Source organism: Puma concolor, chromosome E1 (assembly GCF_028749965.1).
Source record: "Puma concolor isolate L17-30 chromosome E1, mPumCon1.1.hap2, whole genome shotgun sequence".
In the NCBI taxonomy this organism is placed as follows: domain Eukaryota; kingdom Metazoa; phylum Chordata; class Mammalia; order Carnivora; family Felidae; genus Puma; species Puma concolor.
The window spans coordinates 4,628,040-4,653,889 of NC_141680.1; the positions used below are offsets into that span (position 1 = coordinate 4,628,040).

The 25,850-nt window shown below is 53.4% G+C and overlaps 1 protein-coding gene across 10 annotated transcripts in view; it reads right to left on the minus strand.

The window, feature by feature from the left end:
- Positions 1 to 25,850, minus strand: part of GAS7 (growth arrest specific 7) — a 220,527-nt gene that overhangs the window by 47,441 nt on the left and 147,236 nt on the right. For 9 of the 10 annotated variants that reach the window (XR_015243844.1, XM_086686016.1, XM_086686021.1 and 6 more), the window contains exons 3-4: positions 13,843 to 13,923; positions 781 to 866 (exon numbers count right to left, since the gene is read on the minus strand). Coding sequence is in view for 9 of the 10 variants with exons in the window: in XM_086686016.1 (XP_086542142.1) it covers positions 781 to 866; positions 13,843 to 13,923 (167 nt within the window). In the remaining variant the exon portion in view is untranslated. The remainder of the gene's footprint in view (positions 1 to 780; positions 867 to 13,842; positions 13,924 to 25,850) is intronic. The other variant, XM_086686019.1, reaches the window with a different exon arrangement.

Here is a 25,850-nt window from a genome sequence, read left to right on the forward strand (position 1 = left end):
TTCACCCCTGGGGCCTGGAAGAGGAGCTCCTGGAAAGGACTGGTGGACCCTGGGGCCTTCACTCAGAACATCTTCTGGACAGAACTTACAGACAGACTAGAACAAGCCGATCCTTCGTTCCTCGGACACAGCTTAACGCAAACTTAGAAGCACCCCGGGGCTCGGCGTCAGAGTCCGGTCTGACCACTTGGTAACCGTGTGAACCTGCCTGAGTCACCTGAGCGGTCTAAGACTCCGTGGCCTCACCTGTGACACGGGAAAGGTACAGACGTGTGTCTGCATAAATGCCAACGGATGTGGTGATGGAGAAGCCAGGATGGGAATCTTAAGCCTTTCCCCCATGTCCTCCCCCCATCCTACTGTGGTCTCTGTGCTAGATTATTAAGTATGAGAATAAATTTCACGTGGGGGTGCGGAGGGGGTGCACAGAAGAAGGGAAATCGCCCGGCCCCATCCATACTCGCAAAGCGACGGAAACCTAGACTCTACGTAACAGGAATCCAGACGGCAGGATGGAACCCTGTGCCCTACGATCCACCAAAATCACCCCCCCGTCCCCAGCCGCCTGCGAGTCCTAGAGAAAACCAGCAAGGCACAATCACCCGCTTTCCTCCAATCATGGCGCGTGGGAACGACCCAGATACACCAACCGCTTTCTACACCAACCAGACCTGCACTGCCATCCCCCGGACCCCCGGGACGCGCCGTCTTGACGACAGCCCCCTGGCCCTGCATGACTGACCCCCTCCCCCCACTACCTCCCGTCACAGGACCCCTTACCTGGGAATCACCGGTGGATTTTCGGACACTCATGTGGGCAGTCTCAGGAGGGTGCGCTGGGGTCCCTGCCGCGTGGTATCCATTCACTGCGGGAGAGAAACACGGCTCAGAAGCTGCGCTGGCCACAGGCGGGCAACACCGGCCCTTCTCCTGCCTGGCTCTGAGACGTCTTGCACGGCTGGGACCATCTCTTGGGATCTTACCGGTATTCGCGGAGCCAGAAAAGGCTGGCACACATCTCTCTAACCCCCAGCACCCAATGGCGGAACTCCTGGGGGAACCACGTTTCTTCCTGAACCAGCGGGGGACGTGCTGAAATGGGAGGTGGGGTCACGAGAGTCTAACAGCCGTCACCGGAAGTGCCGCATCAGTTGTGGCCACTGGTGCCCGTCAAGGGCCCAGCCTCCTTCCACAGAGTCAGGTGGCCCGTCCGCTACCTGCCTGCGGTTCGTGGTTACGTGGAGCTTACTGAGCTCGGTGAGCCTCAGTTTCTGGATCTGGAAAATGGGGACAATTCTCCCCAATCTCCGAACCTACCCTGTTGGCATGAAAATCACACAAGACACGGGCCTCCTGGGTGGCTCAGTCGGTTAGGCGTCCGACTTCGGCTCAGGTCATGATCTCGCGGTTCGTGGGTTCGAGCCCCACGTGGGGCTCTGGGCTGACGGCTCGGAGCCTGGAGTCTGCTTCCGATTCTGTGTCTCCCTGGCTCTCTGCCCCTCCCCCGCTCGTGCTCTGTCTCTCTCTCTCTCTCAAAAATGAATAAACATTTTCAAAATAGTTTTTAAAAAAGAAAATCAAATGAGACAGTATTTGCCAAAAGGAGCTGTGAGTTATGGCGTAACTTATGAAAAGGAGAGAGGGGTATAGATGGAGAGACAGCAGGTCACTGCTTCTGTTCCCGAATCCAGTCACCCTGAACCCCAAGCCTGTGTGATCTCTGGAGACCAGAGAAGCGTGCCTCCCTTATGCCCTGGGCTTGGAACAACATATCCACCATGCGGGTCGAACCAAAGACCTACAAAGTGGGGTCCAACACGTGGTTCTTATGGAGAGAGCCCTGGAATGTGGCCAGAAGCAAGAGAGAGACTGGCTGAAAGCCACTGACACCTACTGATTTGCTGGAAGCAAGCAATGGGGTGATGGAGGCTGCCCCCACGCAGGACCTTTTTCCCGCTGGGGGATGCCTCCCACTGTCTACCATTTGCAGTAAGAAACAAAACAAATCCATAACCCCCTGAGACCAGAAACACAGACCACTCGGCAGACCCCCGTGGACAGCTAGGCTTCTCTCTGATCTGCAGGGTGGTCTGATCCCCTGGAAGAATGCTGGGCACAGACACAGGAAGGCTACCGAAAACTGGGCACGGAGGTGGCCCCCAGGGAGGTGGCTTGGGGAAGCAAGAAACAAATTAACCCGCTGGGCCAGCCACAGTCCTGGTCTGCACACATGCCCCTCGGCAGCTAGTTACATGCTGATGCTATCCATGAGTCCCCAGCTTAAGGGGATGGGCTTCCAAGAGCATCGGAGGGTGCTGGGGGGGGGGGGCGGGGTCGAGGAGAATCCACTCGAGTTGGCATAAGCCATGCCAAGAAGGGCCCTACCCTGATAAATATAACCCACGATGAAGGCATAACATTTGAGAACTATTACTTATCAAACAGCATAGGACTGAAATGGAGAAAATTCACGTGGTGTGGCATCTAAAGACAACAGGGGAAAACTGGACCGCTTTCCGTATGCAACTGAGCAGTGGACAAAAGTGAGGCTATCCCAGCAATTTAATCAACTAGATATTAAACATCATGCGCTACAAAGAAAGAAACCGTCTTTTGCCAACAAGCCACAGAAACTTAAAAAAAAAATGATTTGGGCATATTTAAGCCGCAAATAAAGTGTCAGTAAATCGCAAAAGGCATAAAGAACGTTGGCCACATTCTTTGACCAGAAAGGAGTAAAAGCAGATAATAGCCAAAGAACAAATATCAAATTCCCCATCCCTCCAACTCCCAAACACTTGGAAATTTAAGTAAATGCCTTCCAGGGGCGCCTGGGTGGCTCAGTCAGTTAAGCATCTGACTTCAGCTCAGGTCATGATCTCATGGTTTGTGGGTTCGAGCCCCGCGTCGGGCTCTGTGCCGACAGCTCGGAGACTGGAGCCTGCCTCAGAGTCTCTCTCTCTCTCTTTCTCCACCTTTTTCCTGCTCGTGCTTTTTCTCAAAAATAAAATAAACATTAAAAAAAATAAAAAAATAATAATTTAGAAAACATTTTAAAAGCCAATAAAATTAACCAAAGGAAAACATGAGGAGGGGGTGTAGATACAGCAACGGAAATGAATTGGTTAGGAAGCAGGATGACATTCACAACTCAGGCAAGTTCTCTTTGTGTGTGCCTGGGGGAGGAATCACAGCAATAAAAAAGCAGGTCAGCCCATCTAATTTGAGACAGACAGAGAGCACGAATGCTCAGAAGGTGGAATTAGAAAGAACACATAAGCAGATCTCGTTAAGAGATTTTTTTGTAAATACAAGAGCATATGATTTGTAATTATGTGCTAATAAATACACGACCTTCCGTAAGACCCAAATGATTAAAAATGGCTTCAAAGGACCCTAGAAACACCAAAATGAGTAAAACTTTTGAAAAATGACCTCCCTCCAAAAGGCACTGGACCCAGATGGTTTTACGGGCAAATGCATTCAAATGCTCGACAAAGAAAATCCTAGAAAAAAACCGCACCTGGCTTTAGGAACATGGGGCAAATTTCCCAGTTTATTGCACAAAGCCAGCATTACCCTGACCCTAAAACAACAGAAGAACTGAGCCACAGTTCAGTTTGACTACAAACACGAAATATGTATACTCTTACCTGAGCAGGTCTTAGCCTGGAAGCAGTCACCACCTCTGACGATGTTGGGTCCCTACAGGGGGCCTCCTGGAGGCCAGGGGCCGCCCTTCTGACCCCCACTGACCCCCTCACAGCACCTAAACGTGCACCCTCAGTATACGCCTGTCTGCCTTCTGCTTCCAGCATCCCCCAGGCACCCCGTCTGCCACATTAATGCCAGCCAGGAACTGCCTAACGCAGGGGCATTCTGTCCCTAATCCATTCTCTTGTTCTCACTTCGGTTCTGAGCTGTCAGCTGCTGGCTAATTACTCCCCATGTCAAAACAATTACCGGGAAAGAAAAAATAATTTTGCATCCAACCATTTCTCTCCATCCGGCAGCTCTGCCCTGACCTGGTGTTGCTGGGTTTCAGGCCCCCCAGTCCCAGGCACACTCAGAAAAAGTGCTTGGTGGAGATCTGAACGGTTACGGCTTACCCACGAGCATTCCTGATTATTCCCAGTCCTCTGGGCTCTCAGCTGACCAAGAGTTAGAGGCCAGAAGTGGGTGCTTTTGAGGCCTCCAGCCTCCGGGTAGCAGGGGGCAGGTGGAATAAAATAAAATTGGTCAATGATCACTCATAACCATAAGGAACACAATTCGTTCTGGGGATACAAGAAAAAAGGAAAATGCCCATTTCAGCTGTTTCTAAGAGAAGAAAAAGGGAACAGAAGCTCTTATGTAGTAACTTTCATAATTTCCAGCACAGATATAAACACAACGCCCGTATATGTTTCATCCCTCGTTGTGGGCGGTTAAAAACAAAGAGAGGGGGGCTTGAGGGATGCATCAGAAGAGGGGACAGGTGTTTGGGTAGAAAGGGAAAGAAGGAGGCCTTCAGGGGCGTCGGAGAGGAAGTGGATAAAGACCGAAAGGAGGGGCAACCACAAGAGTTCCCGAGAGACGCCAAGCAACAGAAAAGAGTCCGCCACATCCGTCGCCCAGAATCCATGGGGTCAGTGGCCCTGCTTCCCTCCAGCTCCAACCCCCAGCAGAGAAAGTTCCCTCCTCCATGCCTCACTGTTCCCTTAGAGCACCCCAACGAGGAGACTTAACCCTTCCAAATGAGAAACTCAGCCCTGGACAGTCCCCCTTCTAATATCCCTCCCTTTCTTTCTAACTCCCTTGAGTTCTTTCCTCAAGCTTAAGGAACCCAGGAGCCCCGGGGTCTTGTTCATGACATCCGCATGCCCACCCCCCCCCACACAGTCAACATGGCGGAACACAGGGTTTCCCCAGGCATGCAACTCCGCGGCATTTGTTCTAAATGTGAGGCGGTGAAGGGAAACGGAAGTGTCTTATGGTCCAAAGAGTTTGGGACAAGTGGCCCCCATTATTCACTGCTTTATTACCCGAGGCCTGTTTAAATACAGGCATACCTCAGAGATATTGCGGGTTGGGTTCCAGACCACCACAATAAGCAAACGTCACCATAAAGTGGGTCAAACGCATGCTTTGGTTTCTCAGATGTACGTGAAAGTTATGTTTACATGCTACTCTATTAAGAGTATCGAAGGGCAGTATGTCAAAAAAAAATGCATATACTTCATTTAAAAATACTTTATTGGGGCACCTGGGTGGCTCAGTCGGTTAAGCGTCAGACTTCAGCCCCAGGTCACGGTCTCGTGGTTTGTGAGTTCGAGCCCCACATCGGGCTTTGTGCTGACAGCTCAGAGCCTGGAGCCTGCTTCGGATTCTGTGTCTCTCCGTCTCTCGGCCCCTCCCATACTCATGCTCTGTCCCTCTTGCTCTCAATAATAAATGAAAAAACGTTAAAAAATAAAAAAAATAAAAATACTTTATTGCAGAGCACCTGGGTGGCTCAGTCAGTTAAGTGACTTCAGCTCAGGTCATGATCTCACAGCTTGTGAGCTCGAGCCCCACGTCAGGCTCTATGCCGACAGCTCGGAGCCTGGAGCCTGCTTCGGATTCTGTGTCTTCCTCTCTCTCTGCCCCTCCCCCACTCACACTCTGTCTCTCTCTCAAAAATAAGTAACATTTATGGGGCGCCTGGGTGGCGCAGTCGGTTAAGCGTCCGACTTCAGCCAGGTCACGATCTCGCGGTCCGTGAGTTCAAGCCCCGCGTCAGGCTCTGGGCTGATGGCTCGGAGCCTGGAGCCTGTTTCCGATTCTGTGTCTCCCTCTCTCTCTGCCCCTCCCCCGTTCATGCTCTGTCTCTCTCTGTCCCAAAAATAAATAAAAAAACGTTGAAAAAAAATTTTTTTAAACAAAAATAAATAACATTTAAAAAATTAAAAAATCACTTTATTGCCAAGAAACATCAGGCATCATCTGAGCTTTCAGCGAACCCTCATCTCTGTGCTGGTCGAGGGTCAGCGCTGATGGCTGCAGACTTTGCAGGGTGGTGGCTGGAGGGACGGTGGCAATTTCTTGAAATAAGACAACAGTAAAGTTTCCTGCATCAGTGGACTCTTTTCACGAACAATCTCCCTATAACAGGTGATGCTGTTTTGAGAGCATCTGACCCACAGAAGAACTTCTTTCAGAATCAGAGTCCGTCCTCTCCAACGCTGCTGCTGCTTTATCAACTAAAGTTCATGGAATATTCTCAATCCTTTGTTGTCATGTCAACAATCTTCACAGCATCTTCGCCAGGACTGGATTCCATCTAAGAAATCACTTTCTTTGCTCATCCGTAAGAACCAACTCCTTAGCCAATGAAGTTTTATCACGAGATTGTAGCCATTTGGTCACATCTTCGGGCCCCACTTCTGATTCTAGCTCTCTTGCTGTTTCCGCCACATCTGTAGTAACATCCTCCACTCAAGTCTTGAACCCCTCAAAGTCCTCCATGAGGGTTGGAATCAACTTCCTCCAAACTCCTGTTTGTGTTGGTATTTTGACCTCTTCCCGTGAATTGCGAATGTTCTTAACGGCACCTAGAATGATGGACCCTTTCCAGAAGGATCTCAGTTTACTTTGCCCAGATGCATCAGAGGAATCACTATCTATGGCAGATAGAGCCTTCCAAAATGTATCTCTTAAATAGTAAGACTTGAAAGTCAAAATGGCTCACTGACCCAACGGCTGCAAAGTAGATGTTGTATTAGCGGGCCTGAAAACAACATGTATCTCACCGTCCATTTCCATCACAGCTCTTGGGTGAGCAGGTGTATCATCAACGAACAGTCATATTTTGAAAAGAATCCCTTCTTCTCAGTAGTGGGTCTCAACAGTGGGCTTAAAATATTCAGTAAACCAGGATGCAAACAGACTCGTAGTCAGGCAGTCTCTGTTGTTCCACTGATAGAGCCCGGACGGAGTAGAGGAGCATCATTCTGAAGGGCCCTGGGATTTCTGGAATGGCCAACGAGCACTGACTTTACCTTGAAGTCACCAGCTGCATTAGCCCCTAAGGAGAGAGTCAGCCGGTCCTTTGAAGCTTTGAAGCCAGGCGTTGACTTCTCTTCACCAGCTCTGAAAGTTCTAGATGGCGTCTTCGTCGAACAGAACACTGTGTGGTCTGCCTTGAAAGTCTGTTGCTTAGGGGAGCCACCTTCATGAACTCTCTTGGCTCGACCTTCTGGGGAACCTGCTGTAGCTTCTGCATCAGCACCTTTGCCTGACCTTGCACTTTGACGTTGTGGAGACGGCTTCTTTCCTCAACCCTCCTGAACCAACCCCTGCTAGCTTCAGGCTTTTCTTCTGCAGCTTCCTCACCTCTCTCAGCCTTCATGGCATTGAAGAGAGGTAGAGCCTTGCTCTGGATTGGGCTTTGGCCTCAGGGAATGGTGGGGCTGGTGTGACCTTCCATCCGGACCACCCAAACTTTCTCCCCATCGGCAATAAGGCTGTTGCTCTCATCCTTCCTGTGTCCACTGAGAAGCACTTTCTATTTCCTTCCAGAACTTCTCCTTGGCGTTCACAACCTGGCCAACTTTAGCCCAAGTTTTGGCCCATTTCAGCTTTCAACATGTTCTCCTTATAGAGTTCAATAATGTCTAGCTTTTGATTTACAACGAGAGACATTCAACTCTTCCTTCCCCTTGAACACGTAACAGGCCGTTGTAGGGTTTTCAACTGGCCTAATTTCAATATTGCTGTGTCTCGGGGAAGAGGGAGGCCTGAGGAGCAGGAGAGACACAGGAGTGGCCAGTTGGAACAGTCAGAACACACACAACATTTATCAGTGAAGTTCACTGCCCTATATGCACACGGCTTGTGATGCCCCAAACACAATCACAAGAATAACATCAAAGATCGCCGATCACAAAGCAAATCACTGTGACATATATCATTGTAGTGAAAGAGTTGGAAATATTGAGAGAATTACCAAAACGTGACTCAGAGACACGAAGTGAGTAAACGCTGTTGGAACAAAATGGCGCTGACGGGCTTTCTCAACACAGGGCTTGCACAAACCTTCCATTTGGAGAAACCTCCCCCATCCGTGAAGCCGCCACGTGTGCTCCTGGACGCTGACGTGTTCCGTGAACCTCACACAAGGCAACGGTGTGTGGTATTCCTACACTTACATGGACACCGAAGAACCCATTCTGGGCAAAAAAGCAAGAATACCATGGAACCCACTTTGGGAAGAGCTGTGGCTGTAGGAAGGCAGGTTTTGAGGGCAGGCCAATCCAGGCAGACTCGGGGGCCAGTTTTGTGCTCAGCACCTCTGAAGGCACCACGGGCACACCCCTGCCTCCCACCCTCAGCACACCCCTGCCTCCCACCCTCACCACACCCTGTAAGGTGGAGGGAGGCTGCGTCTACACGGCTCTGTCCGGGGGAGCAGTTTCACATGACGGCCTTCTGGTCTGGAAACATCTGTCTGCCCACCTGGGCCTCACTGTCTTCACCGACTGTGTAGAACGAAAACTGTATTCCCCCAAAACAGAACTCACAACACATCCGTCCCCGGGGTTGTAAATGGCTGAAAGCCTGTGGCTACTCTCCAGGGCGCCAAAGGTTCAACTGGTTTGCCTGAGCTGACAAAATCACGGAGTTAGGAACCACACGCGAGCCCTCCTGCCTACCGGAAGTGTGAACCGCCTTCCTTGAAGTCGATGGTGAGGTCTAGCTGAGGGCCGCCATGGAGGCCTCTCTAGGCCTGGTAACTTGCTAATTCTGCAGTGAATGGAGGGTCCTGCTTTGCAGCAACGCTGGGGAGGACAGCTGCTAGGGATTCCTGATCTGGAGAGGGTGTGGGTGAGGGGGAGCCCCCTTCCCAGGGGCCCCTGCTCAGGGGAAGCACAGCTGTCTGTGGGCACAGTGCTCCTGCCTGGCTCCACCAGCTCAAAGGCAGGCCCTCCCTGATCGGCAAGGGAACCAGCTCACTGCCCTTTGATCTGGCTCCCCCGGGGGCTGACGGAGGGAGGCTCTTCACCCAAGGATGATCCCTTAATGGGCGCAATCCCACAGGCTGGACAGAGCCAGACTCTGAACCCGGGTTTCCCGACAACTCCCACCCCCTCACCGCCAGCGCAAGTCCGTAAAAGACCGATTACCTCCAACCCTAAAAAAAACACACACACAAGGGGCTCCTGGGTGGCTCAGTCGGTTGTGCGTCCGACTTCAGCTCAGGTCATGATCTCACGGTTCGTGGGTTCGAGCCCCGCGTCGGGCTCTGTGCTGATGGCTCGGAGCCCGGAGCCTGCTTTGGATTCTGTGTCTCCCTCTCTCTCTAACCCTCCCCTGCTCACGCTCTGTCTCTCTCTACCAAGATTAAACATTAAAAAAATTTTTTTTAATTATTCCAAAATAAAAAATACATCTATTAAATAAAGTAAAAATACGTTAACCATTCAGTTCCTCAGCTACATTGGACACAGTGTATCCGTTAGCCACGTGCCTAGTGTTACTACAGTGCACAGCGTAGATACACGCATTTCCGTTATCACAGAAACTTCTCATGGATGACACTGCTCTATGGCATCATTCATTCTGCCCAGGGACTCATCCGTGAAACTCCCAGAACCTCATTTTTCACCCGGTATTTTCCTTCTGTCTCACTGTGACAATCTCTCTCTCCATAAATCACTGCCTCCACACAGGGTATGAAACCAGCCCAACGATCGTTTTTAATATTTGCAGCAGTTACTGAATGGAGCCTTTGGTGCTTCTGTTTGGGTTTAAACTTTATTACCGACGCGGACCTCGCCCAGAAAGCCTGGCACGAAAGGTCTCCAGGAAACCTACGGAATGAACAACACCTCCCAAGTCTGGTGGTCGTAAAGGAGGCAGCGAAGGAAAAGCCCCCAGCTCAGTGCCGACCCTACGTGACACCCCACATTCAAAGAGTGGAATCCCGTTTTGGGGGGTGCACTGGGCCTTGCTCCCCCCGGTGGGTAACCCGGCTGGCCGTGCTAACGGCATCTGACGGACCTGCCCGTCCCTGCCAACCGACAGCAATTCTGATTAAGCTGAGTACTGCCTGGCTGCTTCAAGGAGGCGGTGTCTTGGGTAGTCAGTAGAGCGTCTGACTCTCGATTCCAGCTCAGGTCATGATTTCACGGTTCTGGAGTTTGAGCCCCGCGTGGGGCTCGGCGGTGACCATGCTTGGGGAATTCTCTCTCTCCCTTGCTCCCTGCCCCCTCCCCCACTCGTGCTCACTCTCTCAAAAAAATCAATCAACTTAAAGAAAAAGAGGCAATGTCTCATGAAGACAACTCTGCCGCATTTCACGGTCACCCTCACCTCCAACCACCGCACTCAGAATGAAGTTCTGACCCCTTCCTCTGGCTTGCTGGTGGGGGGAGGCAGGCTCCGCCCCTGCTGATTGCTCTTCCCCTCATCACCTACCACTCCCCCCCACCTTCATTGCCCACCCTCCAGCCATACTGGCCTGCTCTGTGTGCTCAAGCACGCCAAGGTCACTCCTGCCTCAGGACCTTTGCACCTGCCGTTCCCTGACCCAGAACACATCACCGTGACCCCACACACATACCATCTTCTCCTCACTGGGGCCGTCCCTGACTCTCCAGTCCCACGCTGCCCCGCGGCCCTCACTTTAACCCCTTCCAAGAGAACATGCAAGAACAATCCGACACATTTCACATTTGGGCTTATTTGCCCAAATTCCCCACTGGAATGCGGGTCCTTGGGAGCAGGGACCACAGAGGTGTGGCTTATCTCTGGCGCAGTCCCCAGCACCGAGAACAGCATCCGGCATATTCTTCGAAGGAAAGGTTTGAAAGTCTATCACGGCTGCGTTCTCCAAAGCATGAGCACAAGAGGACCTTGAGTGGTGGCCAGGAGAGGAGTCAACAACCCCAGGAGTGTGGGGGGGTGGGGACGGTTAAGCTTTGAAGCAACCTCGTGTCCTCGCCGGGTCCAGTTCTCTCCCACAATGAAATTCAACCTCCTGAAAGCTGACTGTTCTAAAACCGAACGAGAGAATGCCTGGGGGGAAAAAAAAAAACCCTAGTGCACCCCGTAGAAAGAAATGTCAATGTGGCTGCCGTTCTATTCTTTTGATCAGAGGTTTCCTGCGAAAGCTAGAAAAGGGGTCAAAACCTCACAGATGCTCCTGGAACCTCCCTGGTAGGATCCTTCCCGTCCCCCAGAGGGACGATGCAGACTTGACCGGCGTTCACGCCCCGGGGAGGGGGAGAGAATCAAGAGTCATAATCCACGGAGGGCTGGACGGGACCCGAGCTACAACCTTCCTCCTCCAGGCCCTCGTGTATAAACGGGCAGAAGCAGGCCTGGCACAGAGACGCGACGTGCCTGAGGCCCCAATCTGACAAGCTGTGATTTCTAAATCTGGGATGCCGTGACGACCAGGGAAGGAAACAAAGGGGCCTCTAACTGAACAAGCAGACGCCCCTTCTGGCTTCCATGGTATTTGCAAAAGGTGGGTCTCAGAGCCCGTGAGCCACGGTTCTGCAGATTTCGCCGCGGCTTCTCACGTCAACGGGCCATGGTGCGTCGAGCGACCCTCGAACAGCGCACGACCCGTGTTCTGACTCACCCCAGGACGGAGCCCCTCAACTCTGGTACTACTGACAGGTGGGCCTTATAGCCCTTTGGGGGGGTGGCTGTGCTGGGCAATGCAGAGGTCTAGCAGCATCCCTAGCCTCTGTGCACTGAATGGCCACCCCAAAAATTGTCTTCAGATGTTGCCAAATGCCCACCGGTAGGCAAAATCACCCCCAGAGTTCAGAACCACCCTGCTGGGGGCAGAGCAGCTTAAAAAGTCCGTGCAGGTGTTGTAGACAGACAAAAGAACAGAAGCACGGAATCAAACAGGGTCTTCACTCGAGACCCCGAGCCTTCGGAATGCCGATGCACCTGCTGAGTCGCCAAAGGGCAATAGGGAAGGCAGAATTTCCACCTGCATTCGCCCACAAATGCAGAGAAGTCGACAGACCTCGCATCCTGGGGCCTTGGGAAGACGTGTCTCTGGTCCCCGGCTGGTGGGGGCAGAGGAGGGCGAGTCGGTGTCCACGCGCTCTGTCTAAACGCTTTGGCAGTTCTCGTCATTGGGTCTGACCCTCTCCCTCCCGTCTCCCCCTCCCTTCTCAGCTCCAGAGTCCCAGCACCCAGCTCTGCGCTCGGGGTTGTGCTGATCAGGGGAAGGCAGGAACCTGTCACCTGAGCAGGACCCTGAGCCAGCTCCTGCCAGCCCCTCTCCTGGGAGACGGCCCCCGAACCGCACAGAGGGGACAGAAGGATGCTAGGGACCGTGCAAGGGAGAACAGGCCCCAGTGAGGTGGGCCCACAGACTCAAAAGGCAAGTCCCCCAACCCGCCCCATCAGCATGCATTGCAGGCCACAGTGGCCGCAGATCAACTGCTCTGGCCAGAAAAGACAGCTGGGTTTCCTTTATAGCGTCTTGGCTGGCCAGGATCAGGGGCCACACCTCACTTTCTGCACGCTGGCATTTCTACTATTATAAAGAACAGGAACAAAACCACGAGAACGACAACGGAGAAGGCAGCGTGCCCGAAAAGCCTGTCGTCTACAACAGGTCCCAAGGCTGAATGAGAGCCCGGTTCTAGAGACAGGCTCTCATCAGGGAGCCCTCAGCCCAGCCCTAGAAAAGCAGGAGTAAATGCCCCATCGCCCTCCTTCCCGAGAGGGCTCCTTTCCGGGGCTCCCGGGCGGCCCAGTCGGTCAAGTGTCCGACTCTCGAGTTTGGCTCAGGTCACGGTCTCACGGTTCGTGGGTTCGAGCCCCACATCGGGTTCTGTCCTGACAGTGCAGAGCCTGCTTGGGATTCTCTCTGCCCCTCCCCTCCTCCCGCTGTCTCTGTCTCTCTCAAAATAAATACATAAACCTAAACAGAAAGGGTTCCTTTCTGTTTGAATCCTTTTTTTTTTTTTTTTTTTTTAATGTAGGTAAAAGATGTACGTAAAAACATCTCAAAAGCCCGGAACATCCCACGCCTCGGCTGACTGTCCAGAGCTTCCTGTGCAGTCCATCTTCATTTCCCTAAATAACGTACTTTGATCGCGTTCTGACTTCTCAGTGCACCAGCAGCGATCAAGTCCAAAGACTCTCCACTGTGAAAGGCAGGCTGTGTTCAGCCCACTCTCTGCACCCAAGACCCTTCCTCTGTTCCAAGGTTTAAGGGTCTTCTTTCTACTTACTACGCCTGTCTGCACACATGCATTCATTCATTCATGCAGCCACTCATTCATTCCTTATTTCAGCTCTTCCGTGGGTCACCTGTGATGTGTTAGGGAAGCTACTCAGACCTCTGATCTGGGGCCACCGTGAAGACAGTGCAGGCCCTCACTACCCTGCACATAAGCTGCTGTTCCTCCCCCGGCCCCCTCCCCACCCTTCCCCTCCATCCAGCTACACCCCATGTTTTTTCAAAGCTGCCAACTTGAAATTCCAGGCTGCCACCACAACCACACCTTCTGGACTCTGGCCTCTGGGTTGATGCTTAAGGTTGGAAAACCATCAAATGACGTTCACACCCCCTGTGGCTGTGGAGACATTCGTTGCAGCCGGGCCTTGTCTGGGGACTGAGGATCCCACAGAAGAAAAGGGGAGACGAGGTCCCCCCCCTCGGGGAGTGTCCTGCCGGGATCGCCAGGGAGAGCCCATCCTCCTAGCCCTCCAGACCACTCCCTGGGATCGGCCAGTAAGATCCCCCGCCAGGCTGCAGACCCCAGAACCCACAGTCTTGGCCTTTCCGATGAAGGCGGGTGTGTGGCCCCTCCCAGCTGCCCCAAGGTAGTGGGTGGACTGTACCTGTCGGAGGCAGAGAGCTCCTGTGAGGGCCAGGGCTGGCTGGAATCCCAGAAGAACTGCTGGGGCGTTCCCAGGTGGTCTCTGGTCAAAGAGAGAAACACGGTCACTTTGAGATTGTCACAGGGCAGAACCCCAGAGGGTCGCAGAGCAGAGCTAGGTGGCAGAGCTGGAAAAAATAGAGACCTGGCCGGGCCACCGTCCTGCCCAAGCCCGGGAGGCGGGAGCTGGCTTTCTGCTCCCACGTCATCCCCTCCCCACCTGCCACAACGACCGAGCCTCTCTGCTGGGGACCCTTCTCCACGCAGCTGCGAACAGGAGGCAGCCTTCCGTCTGGGAGCCTTGGAGCCGTCCCTCGCTGGCCCCCTACCCAGCCCCCACTGATCCCCCAAGGCTGCCGACCCATGTACCTCCATTTCAGTCTCGTGCCCTGGAACCCAGACGCTAACTGGGTGTTTCTCCCAAGTGCCCACTGTCACCTGAAACCCCAAAGCCGGAGGAAGGAGCCCTGGCCTGGGGTCTGTACAGAGACACGGGTCCCCTGTCAAGTGAGGCTGATTTCCCAAGTCCTTCCCGGCTCTCCAGACCAACGTCTTGTCTGAATTCCAACCACTACATCGGCCTGGCCCCTGCCCCCTGCCCCTTCTCCGGATGCCCAGCCAGGAACAGAGCTAACGCTGCAGCCGTGTGATGGCCCCCTGAACTCAACATGAGCCACACTGCCACTGTAAGCAGAGACTTCTCCTAAAGTTACCTAGTGACAAAAAGAACGCCTTCTCACTCTGTATAATATGATGACGTAGAAAAACACAAAGGAAAGAGTAAACACCCATAATCCCACAGCTCTAAGTCAACATTTTGGTATCTCTGGAGATTTATTTTCTTTCTTTTTTTTTTTTTTAAGTTTATTTAGACAGAGAGAGAGACAGAGCATGAACGGGGGAGGGTCAGAGAGAGAGGGAGACACAGAATCGGAAGCAGGCTCCAGGCTCTGAGCTGTCAGCACAGAGCCTGACGTGGGGCTCAAACTCACGGACCGCGAGATCGTGACCTGAGCCGAAGTCGGACGCTTAACCGACTGAGCCACCCAGGCGCCACTGGAGATTTATTTTCAAGCCATATACACATCTTTAAAAAGAAACAAGGGGCACCAGGGTGGCTCAGTTGGTTAAGTGTCCACTTCAGCTCAGGTTATGACCTCATGGTTTGTGAGTTCTAGCCCTGCATCTGGCTCTGTGCTGACCGCTCGGAGCCTGGAGCCTGCTTCGGATTCCGTGTCCCCCTCCCTCTCTGCCCCTCCCCTGCAAGCGCTCTGTCTCTCTCTCAAAAATAAACCAACATTAAAAAACTATTAAAGAATAAAAATAAAAAATGAAACAAACATCATACTGTACTTTCTTGCCACGTATCGACTTTTGGATCTTTCCCGACGTATTAAAGCAGCTGGGAAGTACAGTGGTTAGCATCTATGAACAGTGGTGGTTCTGGGGCCAGATGGCCCGGCTTTGAATCCCGGCTCTCCCTCTTCCCACCACCAGTGGAAGCTTGGCCAAGCTAACGGTCTTCCAAGAGTCTCCTCTGCAAAATGAGATCAAAATGGGATCCACCCGAGGCAATCATTGTATTCGTGCCAAATGCCCACGTAGAGTTATTTTTAGCCAGTGGAATATACGGACATGACATTATTTAATGAAAATTTCTATTACTAAGAACTCAATGGTCTCCAATGCCAAAAACAAAATTAAGCACAGCTTTCCAGTGCCTTCTCTCAATTAGGATTCGAGAGAACTGGGTTTCTGCCTGGGCTCTGCTGCTTATCTGCTGTCCAGCCCTGGCCAAGTCACTCTGCCTCTCTGGTCCTCGGCTTCTCCACCCAAAATGAAAGGGTTGAGCTAACTGGTCTTTCAGGCCCCCAAACTCCCGACTCCAGTTCCAAATCAGGGGTCTTAAAACTTTAAACCCATTGTTTGGGTTTAAGGAGTTTATGGCTCCAGGAGTCAGTCGGGTAGGAATGTGTCCCTTCATGTCTTAAGGAAGAGAATACAGAGGGGAGGTTGAGGGAGAGGAGGAGCAGGGAAACAGCCACCAGGAACAAGGAGGGACGGGCAGACCAGGCTCAGCGTTTTCCCGGTGGGAGGAGGGGTGGGTGGGCTCAGCCCAGAGCCCGTCTCTGGCTGCAGGTCACCAACAGGGACAATCCTTTGCTGGCTCCTCTCCCACAGGGCACACAGAATAACGTCCAAACCCTGTAGCCCCCTGCAAAAGGGCGCCCCTGTCTGTCTGTCCAGATTGAATTCTCACTTCACCCCAGCCCATTTGCTGGTCCCCCAACATGCCTTTTTGCTATCACGGTTCCCTCCCCCCGGATGCCAGAAACTCATGCACTAGTCAAGTCTCAAAGAAAATGCCGCTTCCACCAGGCAGCCTTCCCAGACTGCGTTTCTGCTCTGGTGTCAAATGCCCAAACTCTCTAGAGCAAATGCTGCCCAGCTGCAGAGGCTCACAGTGGAGTCCCTCTTGGGGCACAAGGCTGTATCTGGGATCGGGGGCAGGGGGTGTTGCCCACACAATGGCTGGCCCATGTTGGGGGGGTAAAAAGCCCACCAATTCCCTTGCCTCGAGGCAGACAATTCCACACAGCTCAGAGCTCTCAGGGGCTGGCAGGGGCCCTTCCTGTGACTTTACTACATAACTGCTCCCTTCCCTTCCCCGGGGGGTTCCTCCCAAGAGTATACCCCTGCCCCCGAGCTTCCTGCACTTAAGTCTATCTCAGGTTCATCGGAGAACCAGGCCTGAGAATCCTCAACAGCCACGTACCCCCGCCCCCCTACATACCTTCCATGTAGCTCCTCTGAGGGAATCAGCACTCTGTCCCACCTCTCAGACAGCACAGACCTTGACCCCTGTCTTACCTCCCTGAGAGCCGGGTCCATGTGCCCGGACAGATGGGCAAATGGAAGGACGGACACCGCGACGGCACAATGTAGGTTCCCATGTGATATGCCCTTCCAGTCTCTAGGGATAGACAAGCCCTGTTCTTCCTACATGTGGGAAAGGTCCCCAGGGAACTGTCCACTCTGCACCGTGGCCTTTACCCCTTTGGTGGCTGATGCCACGGACCTGATTTCAGAGAAGGCCCTGCAGCCACATCGGGGCTCGTGAAAGTCGGCTGGGAGCAGGGCGGCAAGGTCACTGGGCCGCCTCTATAAGATCACCAGGCCGCCTCCACGTGGGGCCTATGACGGAGGGCCAGCTCCTCTTAAAGCTGAAGCTGGTCACGCTCAAGATGAAACTCGGACTCTAGCTGGACGAGAGCTGAGCACACACGCACGGAGAAAAGAACACAGTGGCAAATGACTCCTGGCAGCAAATGGAGGAACCCCAGAGGGCGGCAGGGGGGAGGCGACTCGTGGCACGGGAATGGTGGCGGGGGGTGGGGGGGGGTGTCGGGCCAGACTCAGAGCAACCTTCCCACTGAGGCCACTGCATCTGCGGGATTCGGGACCCCTCGAGGATTGAAACTTACTGAAAAGTAAATACATAAAAGTGCGACCTGGTGGCCTTGGGGGGAGGGAGGAAAGAGAGGGAAAGAGAGAGGACACGGCAACAGACACGAGGACTTGACTCGCCCCTCCGTCCTCTTACATTCATCCACCTGTGTGCTGGGACCTGAGAGACACCACCAAGCTCGGGCGAGACAAAGCAGCCTGACTTGAAGGCACTTTTAGCAGAGAAGCCTCGGTTTCTTGTCCCTCCTCCCCCCAGCCTGGGGCTCTCCAGGAAAGGGGGTGACAAGCGGCAGAGACCCTCGGGCAACAAGAGAAAATGCACCGAGAGCAAAGAGCAAGGTACAGCTGCCCCTGTGGGTCCCCTTCGCCTCCCCACTGGGAATCCTAAGGATGGAGCAGAGAAGCCAGCGTGGCATCATGTGCTTGGAGGGTCTGCAGGAGGCCCCGAGATCGCAGGCAGGTGCAGGCTTGCAGTCTGAGCCCCACTCGCCAGAAGGCTCGCTGGCTGGGTCACATACAGGCCCCCCAGAGGCTGGAGTCCCTCGTTCCCATGTGAACCACATCTGTCCGGCCAAACGCCATCAGGGCACCATAACTTCTAGAGGATGCTTTCTAAAGGATGCTCGCCTTGGCTGGCTCTGACTTAGCCCAAAACCCAAAGCCACTCACTGCAAGTCTGAGGCGGGTAGGTGGCCAGGCCGGGCCTGGCAGACGTCTGGAGAGAGCCACGGGGACTGTGGCTGAGTGACCTCACCAGCAGCAGGAAACATCACCCCAGATGACCATACCGCCCACAGGGAGGAAGCCATTTCTAGATCTTTTCCAATAAGATTCCTTAATCTATTTACAGCACACCGAGCTCGTCGACCAAGTCAAAGCAAAACTGAAGCGGGAGTTGGGGGCCCGAGTCACCCTGGATTAAGGTTCTTCTACATTCTCTGGGGACCTATCCCTAGGGCTTTAGGTGGTTCCAGAAACAGCCAGACTCCTCCTGCTACCAGAATCGTCACCACGCAGCCCCCAGAGGCTCTAGGGAACATGGGGAGGTCAGCCTGGAGAAGTGAGACGTGTTCTTGGAGAGACTGTCCGTCCAACGCAATTCACGAGAAACATGCTTTTCCTAACGGCGGCCCTCACTCAATTCGGACCTCCTCCACGAAAGCCAGGAAAGCCACACACACAGATCGACTGACTGTGGATCAAACCGGCCCAGGGAAGTCGCTCTCTAAGCCATCAATGCTACGAGCTAGAGGTTTTAATTTCCCCGTCAGTGGATGACAGTTGCTGCCGTGTAGAATAAAACTTTCAGAGAAAAGTCTAGTTCAAAGGAGGACAGACACGTAAATCTGGGTTTCAAAGCACAGATGGCCCCTCCTTACAAGAATAACCCTAACGCTAATAATAAAACAGGAAGCGAGGCACGACTTAGTGACTTTAAACAGTCACCCTCTGGACTTCATTGCCCTTGTTAAGACTGCATCCTGCTTGCATTAGAAATACCGGCTTCCGGTGGGAAAGCCACAAGGACCCCCTGGATCGAGGCCACTGGTCCTGGTGATTTGCCTTTTGGGGAAGGTGTGAGCCCTACCCTCCCTGTCCCGCTTGGTCCCACCCTTACACCCCAACCCCTACGCCCCTGTCCAGCCCCAGTGGACACCTGTTCCCCATCGGTCCACTTGCTTGGCTATGGTGGTGGCTCTCTGCTGCCCCCAGTGGCTACCAGGTGAAATAACCATAGGTACCAGCCCAGAGGGAATTGGGTCCTTTGGGGTCCTGCCTGGCCTCTGCTATCAGGCCACCCCCACAAAGGCAAGCTGCAGCAAGTCACAGAACCCAGGTCAGCGTCCAGAGGGTCCCGCTCACCTCTCTCCCCCCTCGGGGACTCAGCAGCAGACGCTCTGGTTCCCTCCCACGCACCCGTGTTTCCGTGGTCCTTGGCTTTGTAATCACCCCAGTGACGGGCCTCTGGCCCATGAGGGCATTCCCAACCCCTTCTTAAAATTAAATAAAATCTGACTTCCAACCGCACACTCTCTGCAGGAAATGAACTACCAACTCTCTGCGCATCCACTCATGTGTCTCCTTCCACGGTCCCCAAATACCTACGAAATGGGTGCAACCGTTTCCACTTTCTAAGAAACGAAATCCTTCTTTCTAAAGAAACTGAGGCCTCGGTTAGAACCAGCAGAGCTAGGACTCAGTCTGCCAGGAAGGACCACCAAGTGCCCGCTATGCCAACTTCCCTGAGCTCTGTGCAGGGAGCTGCACAAAACAGTCCTGTTTTAGTCTATGCACCACTCTGTTTGAGAATCATTTTTTTTAAACGTTTATTCATTTTTGAGAGACGAGAGAGGCAGAGTGGGAGCAGGGGAGGGGCAGAGAGAGAGGGAGACACAGAATCCGCAGCAGGCTCCAGGCTCCGCGCTGTCAGCACAGAGCCTGATGTGAGGCTCTCAGGTTAGATGGCGGGACATGCTAAAGACAATAAAGCAGGGAAGGGGGATAAAAAAATTGTATTAGAAAGGGATTTAATCTTAGAAGAATATCCAAGGGGCCCCCGGGTGGCTCAGTCGGTTAAACATCGGACTTCGGCTCAGGTCATGATCTCACGGTTTGTGGGTGCGAGCCCCACGTCGGGCCCTGGGCTGACAGCTCGGAGCCTGGAGCCTGCTTCCGATGCTGTCTCATTCTCTCTCTCTCAAGAATAAATAAATATTTATAAGAATAGCCAAGGAAGTTCTCCCCGAGAAATGCACATTTGAGTAAAGTTTGGAAAGTAGTTTAGCAAGTTTCCATTGCTGCATCAGAAACCACCCCAAACTCAGCAGCAGCTCCAATCAATGAGCATTTACGACGTCATACTGTTCTGGAGGGTCAGGAATCCAGAAGGGGCTTAGTGGGGCGGTTCCGGCTCAGGCTCTCCCATGAGGTTACAGTGTGATCTTAGCTGGGGCTGCATCATCCGAAGGCTTGAGCGGGGCTGGATCCGCTCACATGGATGGGCCAAAGGTCCTTGCCCCCAAAGCGTGAGATCCGAGAGAGCAGGGAGAAACCATGATGTCTTTTATCACCTAGCCGTAGAAGTGACTCTCCATCACAACGACCAGATTCCACTGCTTGCAATGCTGACAGAATGTGGGAGGGACACAGAGCAGCGTGAGTGACAGGCACTGGGTATGTCGGGGGCCCTCTTGGAAGCCGGCTAGTGCCAAAGAAAAGTAACAAGCCATGCACGTAGTATGTGAGGGAACAGAACTGCAGGTGGAGGGAACCGAAAGTGAAAAGGTTGAGAGGCAAGCACACATCTGTCACCTTCAAAGAGCTGCAAGGAAGATTATATGGCTGAAAAGTGGGGGTGGAGGCGGAGGGCCGGAGTCAGAGGTCACAGGGCCAGACTCGATCACCCAGGGCACTGGCTCTCAGAGTCGGGTCCTGGACCAGCAGCATGAGTGTCTCCTGGGAACCGGCTAGAAATGCAAACCCTCGGGCCCCATCACAGACCCGTGGAATCAGCAACACTGGACGTGTGGCGGCAGCCACTGCGGGGCTTGAGGCAGAGATGTGACGTGATCCAATGGTGGCCACTCTGCCAGGCCCTGCCTCCGAGCAGGCTTCCTGGGCTCATGCCCCTCAGCACGTCTGGTGCCCTAGATGTGTCATCTGTGAGTTCTGCCTCTCTGTGTCCACCCCATCAGTCCTCCAGAGACTGAGACAAGCTTGGGCTCTTCCAGAACTCCCTCCAGAAGGAGCAGTGGGAGCTGGGGAGTGTGGCGTGAGTGGGGCAGGGTCCATGCAGGTGAGGACGGCACGGCCAGCACCACCGCCATCAGCTAGGATGCCGGAGGGATCCGGGGATGTCCCACTCGGGAAGGGTCAAGAAGGGGTGCCCAGGTAACGACCCCTACTCGCAGCTCTAGAACCAGACCCTTCCATGCTGGTTTCAGACCCTGTGGGTGAAAAGGCAGTTCCCGGACGATCTAACGACCCCCAGGAATGGCCGCTTGACGGAAGAGATCCTGGCATGGGAAGCTTTATCTCGATCCGCCTCCCATGGGGGCTTCCCCAACTACCCTCAACTCGGCTCACACAGCACGGATTCCCAGCGGCAGGGACGGATCAGGCGGCCTCTCAGCAAACGGAAACATGCAAAGTCTTTTTGCAAACTGCCATCAGCGGGTGCGTCAGCAGAACTGTGTTCTGTGGGATCGATCGCCTACGTCTGATCGCCAGAGGGAGGGCTCCTGAGCCTGGGCCAGACCCTTACTTTCGGGCAGCGTGGACCACTGGGGCCCCAGAGTCCGCATCTTGAGTTCCAGCCAGAAATGCGTGGCAGGAGTCGAGCCTGAGGAGACTGGGAACAGACGTGGGGACGTGTTAGCTAACGGCCCCCGATTTGCAGTGTCTACGAGCCACTGGCAGTGCACGTGTGACCACGATGGCCCCCGGGGCGGCTCCCCTGAGCTCTGAGAGCCCCCGTGCTCTGAGGACAGGGTGATACCAAGACTCTGCTGTTCAGGAGAAGAAAGGAATGGACGGTCCACCTGCCCTGGTGCTTCAAACGCCGTCCTCAACCCAGAGTTGCTGTTATGCACCTCGGAGGTCAGGCATTGGTGTCCTCCAGACAGATGTTCAAATCCCAAGTCAACCCCTTGGCAATGAATGGCGTGGCACCCGGCCTGCTTCTTCACTGCAAAGCAGGGATAACATTGCAGGAGTCTGGGGATGCTGGATGAGCAGTCAGTGGGCCACACACAGCCTGACACAGAGGAAACCCTCAAAGCCCCGTAACGACAACGACAGTATTAATAAAACAAAACCCTCTCCATTCCTTCCTTCTCTCTGCTTCCCAGCCTCCCACCCCAAAAGCCTCCTCCCTGCTTTCAACCCTGTTCATGCCCTCCCAGAGCACATCTCCCAAAGGGAGAGGGAGGGTAGGGCTCCCTCTCTGATGCTAGGGAGAAGGTTTTAGAATGCCTTCCTTAGCACGTCTGAGCTGTAGAGGGTGTCCCTCAGCCAAAGAAACATCACTATCAGTGGTCTTCCACTTTCCAGCAGCTCAATGGATCCTTTCAGCAAAGCCTGTGATCCGGGCAGGACAGGGACCCTCACGCCTGGTTCACAGACCGTACAGAAGCTGGCGATGTCGTCGCAATAAAGCAGCAGTCCCTTTAGCGCCCTGGCCCTTTGACATTAGCCCGAACCAGAGGCTGGCTCCAGCCTACGTAGAGGCCCTAGAAAAGTAGGACCAGCCATGGCCAGAGAAATTCTAGTGGAGACCTGGGGCACCGGTTGGGCGCCTGGAACTCTCTGAGCCTGTCCTTTAAACCCTTTAGGGTCCCTGGTGTATGTCAGCCCCCTTAAAGAGTGCACACCCGGGCAGACACACCAGGAATCCCTGACCTTGAGTCGAGGGATAACCAGGGTTGACTGCAAGCAGGAAAAAGACAGGTGGTGGCAGCTCAGAGATATTATGACCCCCAACTTAATGGTTGAGAAAACAGGAGGTAGGTCCCGAGAAAGAAACCTTATCAAAACCGAAGCCTGGACCCTCGGAATCCGGGACTTACGCACAGGTACCTGCCAGAGCTCCAATCCTGTCTCCCCAAAACCTGGTGACTTATCAGGGTCATTGGGACCACTTAGTAAAAACACAGATTCCCAGGGGCGCCTGGGTGGCGCAGTCGGTTGAGCGTCCGACTTCAGCCAGGTCACGATCTCGCGGTCCGTGAGTTCGAGCCCCGCGTCGGGCTCTGGGCTGATGGCTCGGAGCCTGGAGCCTGTTTCCGATTCTGTGTCTCCCTCTCTCTCTGCCCCTCCCCCGTTCATGCTCTGTCTCTCTCTATCCCAAAAATAAATAAACGTTGAAAAAAAAATTAAAAAAAAAAAAACAAAACACAGATTCCCAGACCTGGGACCTGAAAATTCTCCAGTCTCCATGATTAACCAGATGGGGGGGGGGGGGGGCGCGAGGCGGGGCAAGTGGCAGAGTCCATAGTAATCTATCCCAGGAACCAGCCACAGACCAGAAGACACGTAAATGAGACAAAACTTGAGGGTTAGGATCAGGCAAGGTTTGAAGCAAGACGCATGGCGGGAAGGTAGAGTAATTTAAGGAACTCCCCCAACGCCCATCATCATTACCCGACCTTCTAAAACTACCAGGCTCACAACACCTGTCTCCAGAGAGCCACGGCTTTGACGTGAGGCTTTGTCATCTATTCTAGTTCCAGGGGCAGACTCATGAATTAGAGTAGCACTGTCACAAACCCTTTCGCTCGGCTCAGTCCTTAGACTCTTCCTAGAATAGGGGACCGTGAAATGGAGAGGAGAAAGTGTGCAGTGAAGGAAGCCGAGAGGGAAAAGGCACCAAGAGAAGGTGCCAGTGGCTGCTTGATGGGGACAGAGCTGGCAGAGGGCGGAAGGCAGATCAGGGCCACCTGGTTCAGACACGGGGAGAGCCCAGGTGACCTCACGGTCCTGCGTGCTCCTCGTCCACACCATTCAGACTTTCTGAGTACTAGCTACGAACAGGTGCCAAGCCTGGGGAGGGGATCCAGGAGCCCACAATTTTGTCCTGCTCTCAGGCAGCTGACGGCCTGGATGGGGAGCACGGATGACCTCCTCGTCCCTCAGCTACAGCACCTGCCCTCAAGTCCAGCCCTCCCAATGGATGTATCCTGAGGGCAGGGACTGGGTCAAATAAATGTATCCCTGTCTCCCAGGCACCAGGTAGAGTGGGCATTCGGTGTTGGAGGAATGAACGCAGACTCAGCTCAGAGCAAACATGAGAACTCAGTTTGGCTATGTGGCCAAAGGCTGCTTTTCACAAAATGTGTGTGTGTGTGTGTGTGTGTGTGTGTGTGTGTGTGTGTGTGTGTGTGTCTAGATGAAAAGACAGACGAGTGGATGGAAAGACAAAGAAGGACCAGGCAGAACGGACAGACTTCCCATTTCCTTCACATAGCATGAGTTACAAATCCCGCAAGCAGTCCAACCTAAAACGAGCAAAGAATACACGGTGGCTGGGGTGGGGGGGGTGGTGTTAAAGAAACATAATGGCAGATTACCAAGCGGAAAGATGTCCGGTCTCACTCAAAACTGGAGAAACCCAAACAGAGATGACAACAAGACATTGTTTTCTTACCCACCGGACACGTAATGTCTTTCAAGAATGACAACCCCTCGTTACCAAGGATCTGGAAAAACAGGCTGGGAGCGTCTTGGAAAGGCAGTATGGCAATCGCGATCAAAATCCCAAACGCACACGCCCTTTGACCTAACAACAGTTTCAGGGGTGCAGTGATAGCATCAGGACGAAGATATGTTTGGGGGCATGTTTTGTTAGAGGAGGAAAACCCCAGGGACACGCTGGGAATGCCAAAGGGACATGATGCTGTTGTTCTAGGGTATGAAGCGGATGAGGGTGTGCTGGTGTGCGGGGCGTGTCCAAAACACATGGCGAAGTGTACAAAAATGCACAGAAGTGTACAAAAGGTTCTCAGATGCATTTCCAAAAGGGGCCTACGTAGGGGCGCCTGGGTGGCTCAGTCGGTTGAGCGTCCGACTTCGGCTCAGGTCATGATCTCGCGGTTCGTGGGTTCGAGCCCTGCCTCGGGCTCTGTGCTGATGGCTCAGAGTCTGGAGCCTGCTTCGGAGTCTGTGTCTCCCTCTCTCTCTGCCCTTCCTCTGCTTGCATGCACGCTCTCTCTCTCTTTCTCAAAAATAAATAAAATAAAATAAAATTTTTAAGGGAGGAAAAAAACAGTCCATGAGAGCGTACTAGAATATATTCGCCTCTTTTGCTGGCGAAGCCCTTTTCAAGTGTGACCTCAAAAGGAAGGAATCGAAAAAGCTAGAGATTGTCCCTACTCTCCATAAAAATCATAATCAGAACCTTGAAACGTCATTTTACAAAATGGAACTATTTGTTACACATCATCAAGGCCCTTCTCTAAGAAGGGTGCAAACACCAGAGCTCGCTCTTTGTAGACCCCCCTGCCTGCTTGGCCACCACTCCCTGGACCAGTGGACACAGCACAGAACGGCTTGGGTGGGTATCTTCGACCGTCAGCGGCCAGTTTCTGCTAAAAGGCTGCTAAGGAGAAGAAGCAAGTCTGCAGAGAGAAATACGTAGGAAGGAAAGCGAGCCCAGAGAAACAAGTAGGCATAACACCGTGAGGTCCCAGAGACAGGCCAAACAGCTCAGCACCTGATTTCTGGTCCTTAAGCTGGAGCTTCTACGAGACACCATATATCCTTCTCATCAATGCCCCCTTTTTTCCCCACAAGCTAGTTTGAACGGGATTCTATTCTCCTGCCCACAGAAACTGCCCGGGAAACAGCCAAGGCCAGCCCTGAGGCCATCAGATCCACATCTGGAATATTCTTCTGTGGTCATGCTGCACTGGGGCCTCTTAACACGGCCCCAGGAGGACCTCCACAGCCTGTCCATGGAGAAATCACACCACTCAACCGTTCAGAAGCTTCTCTTCCCACCAAGTG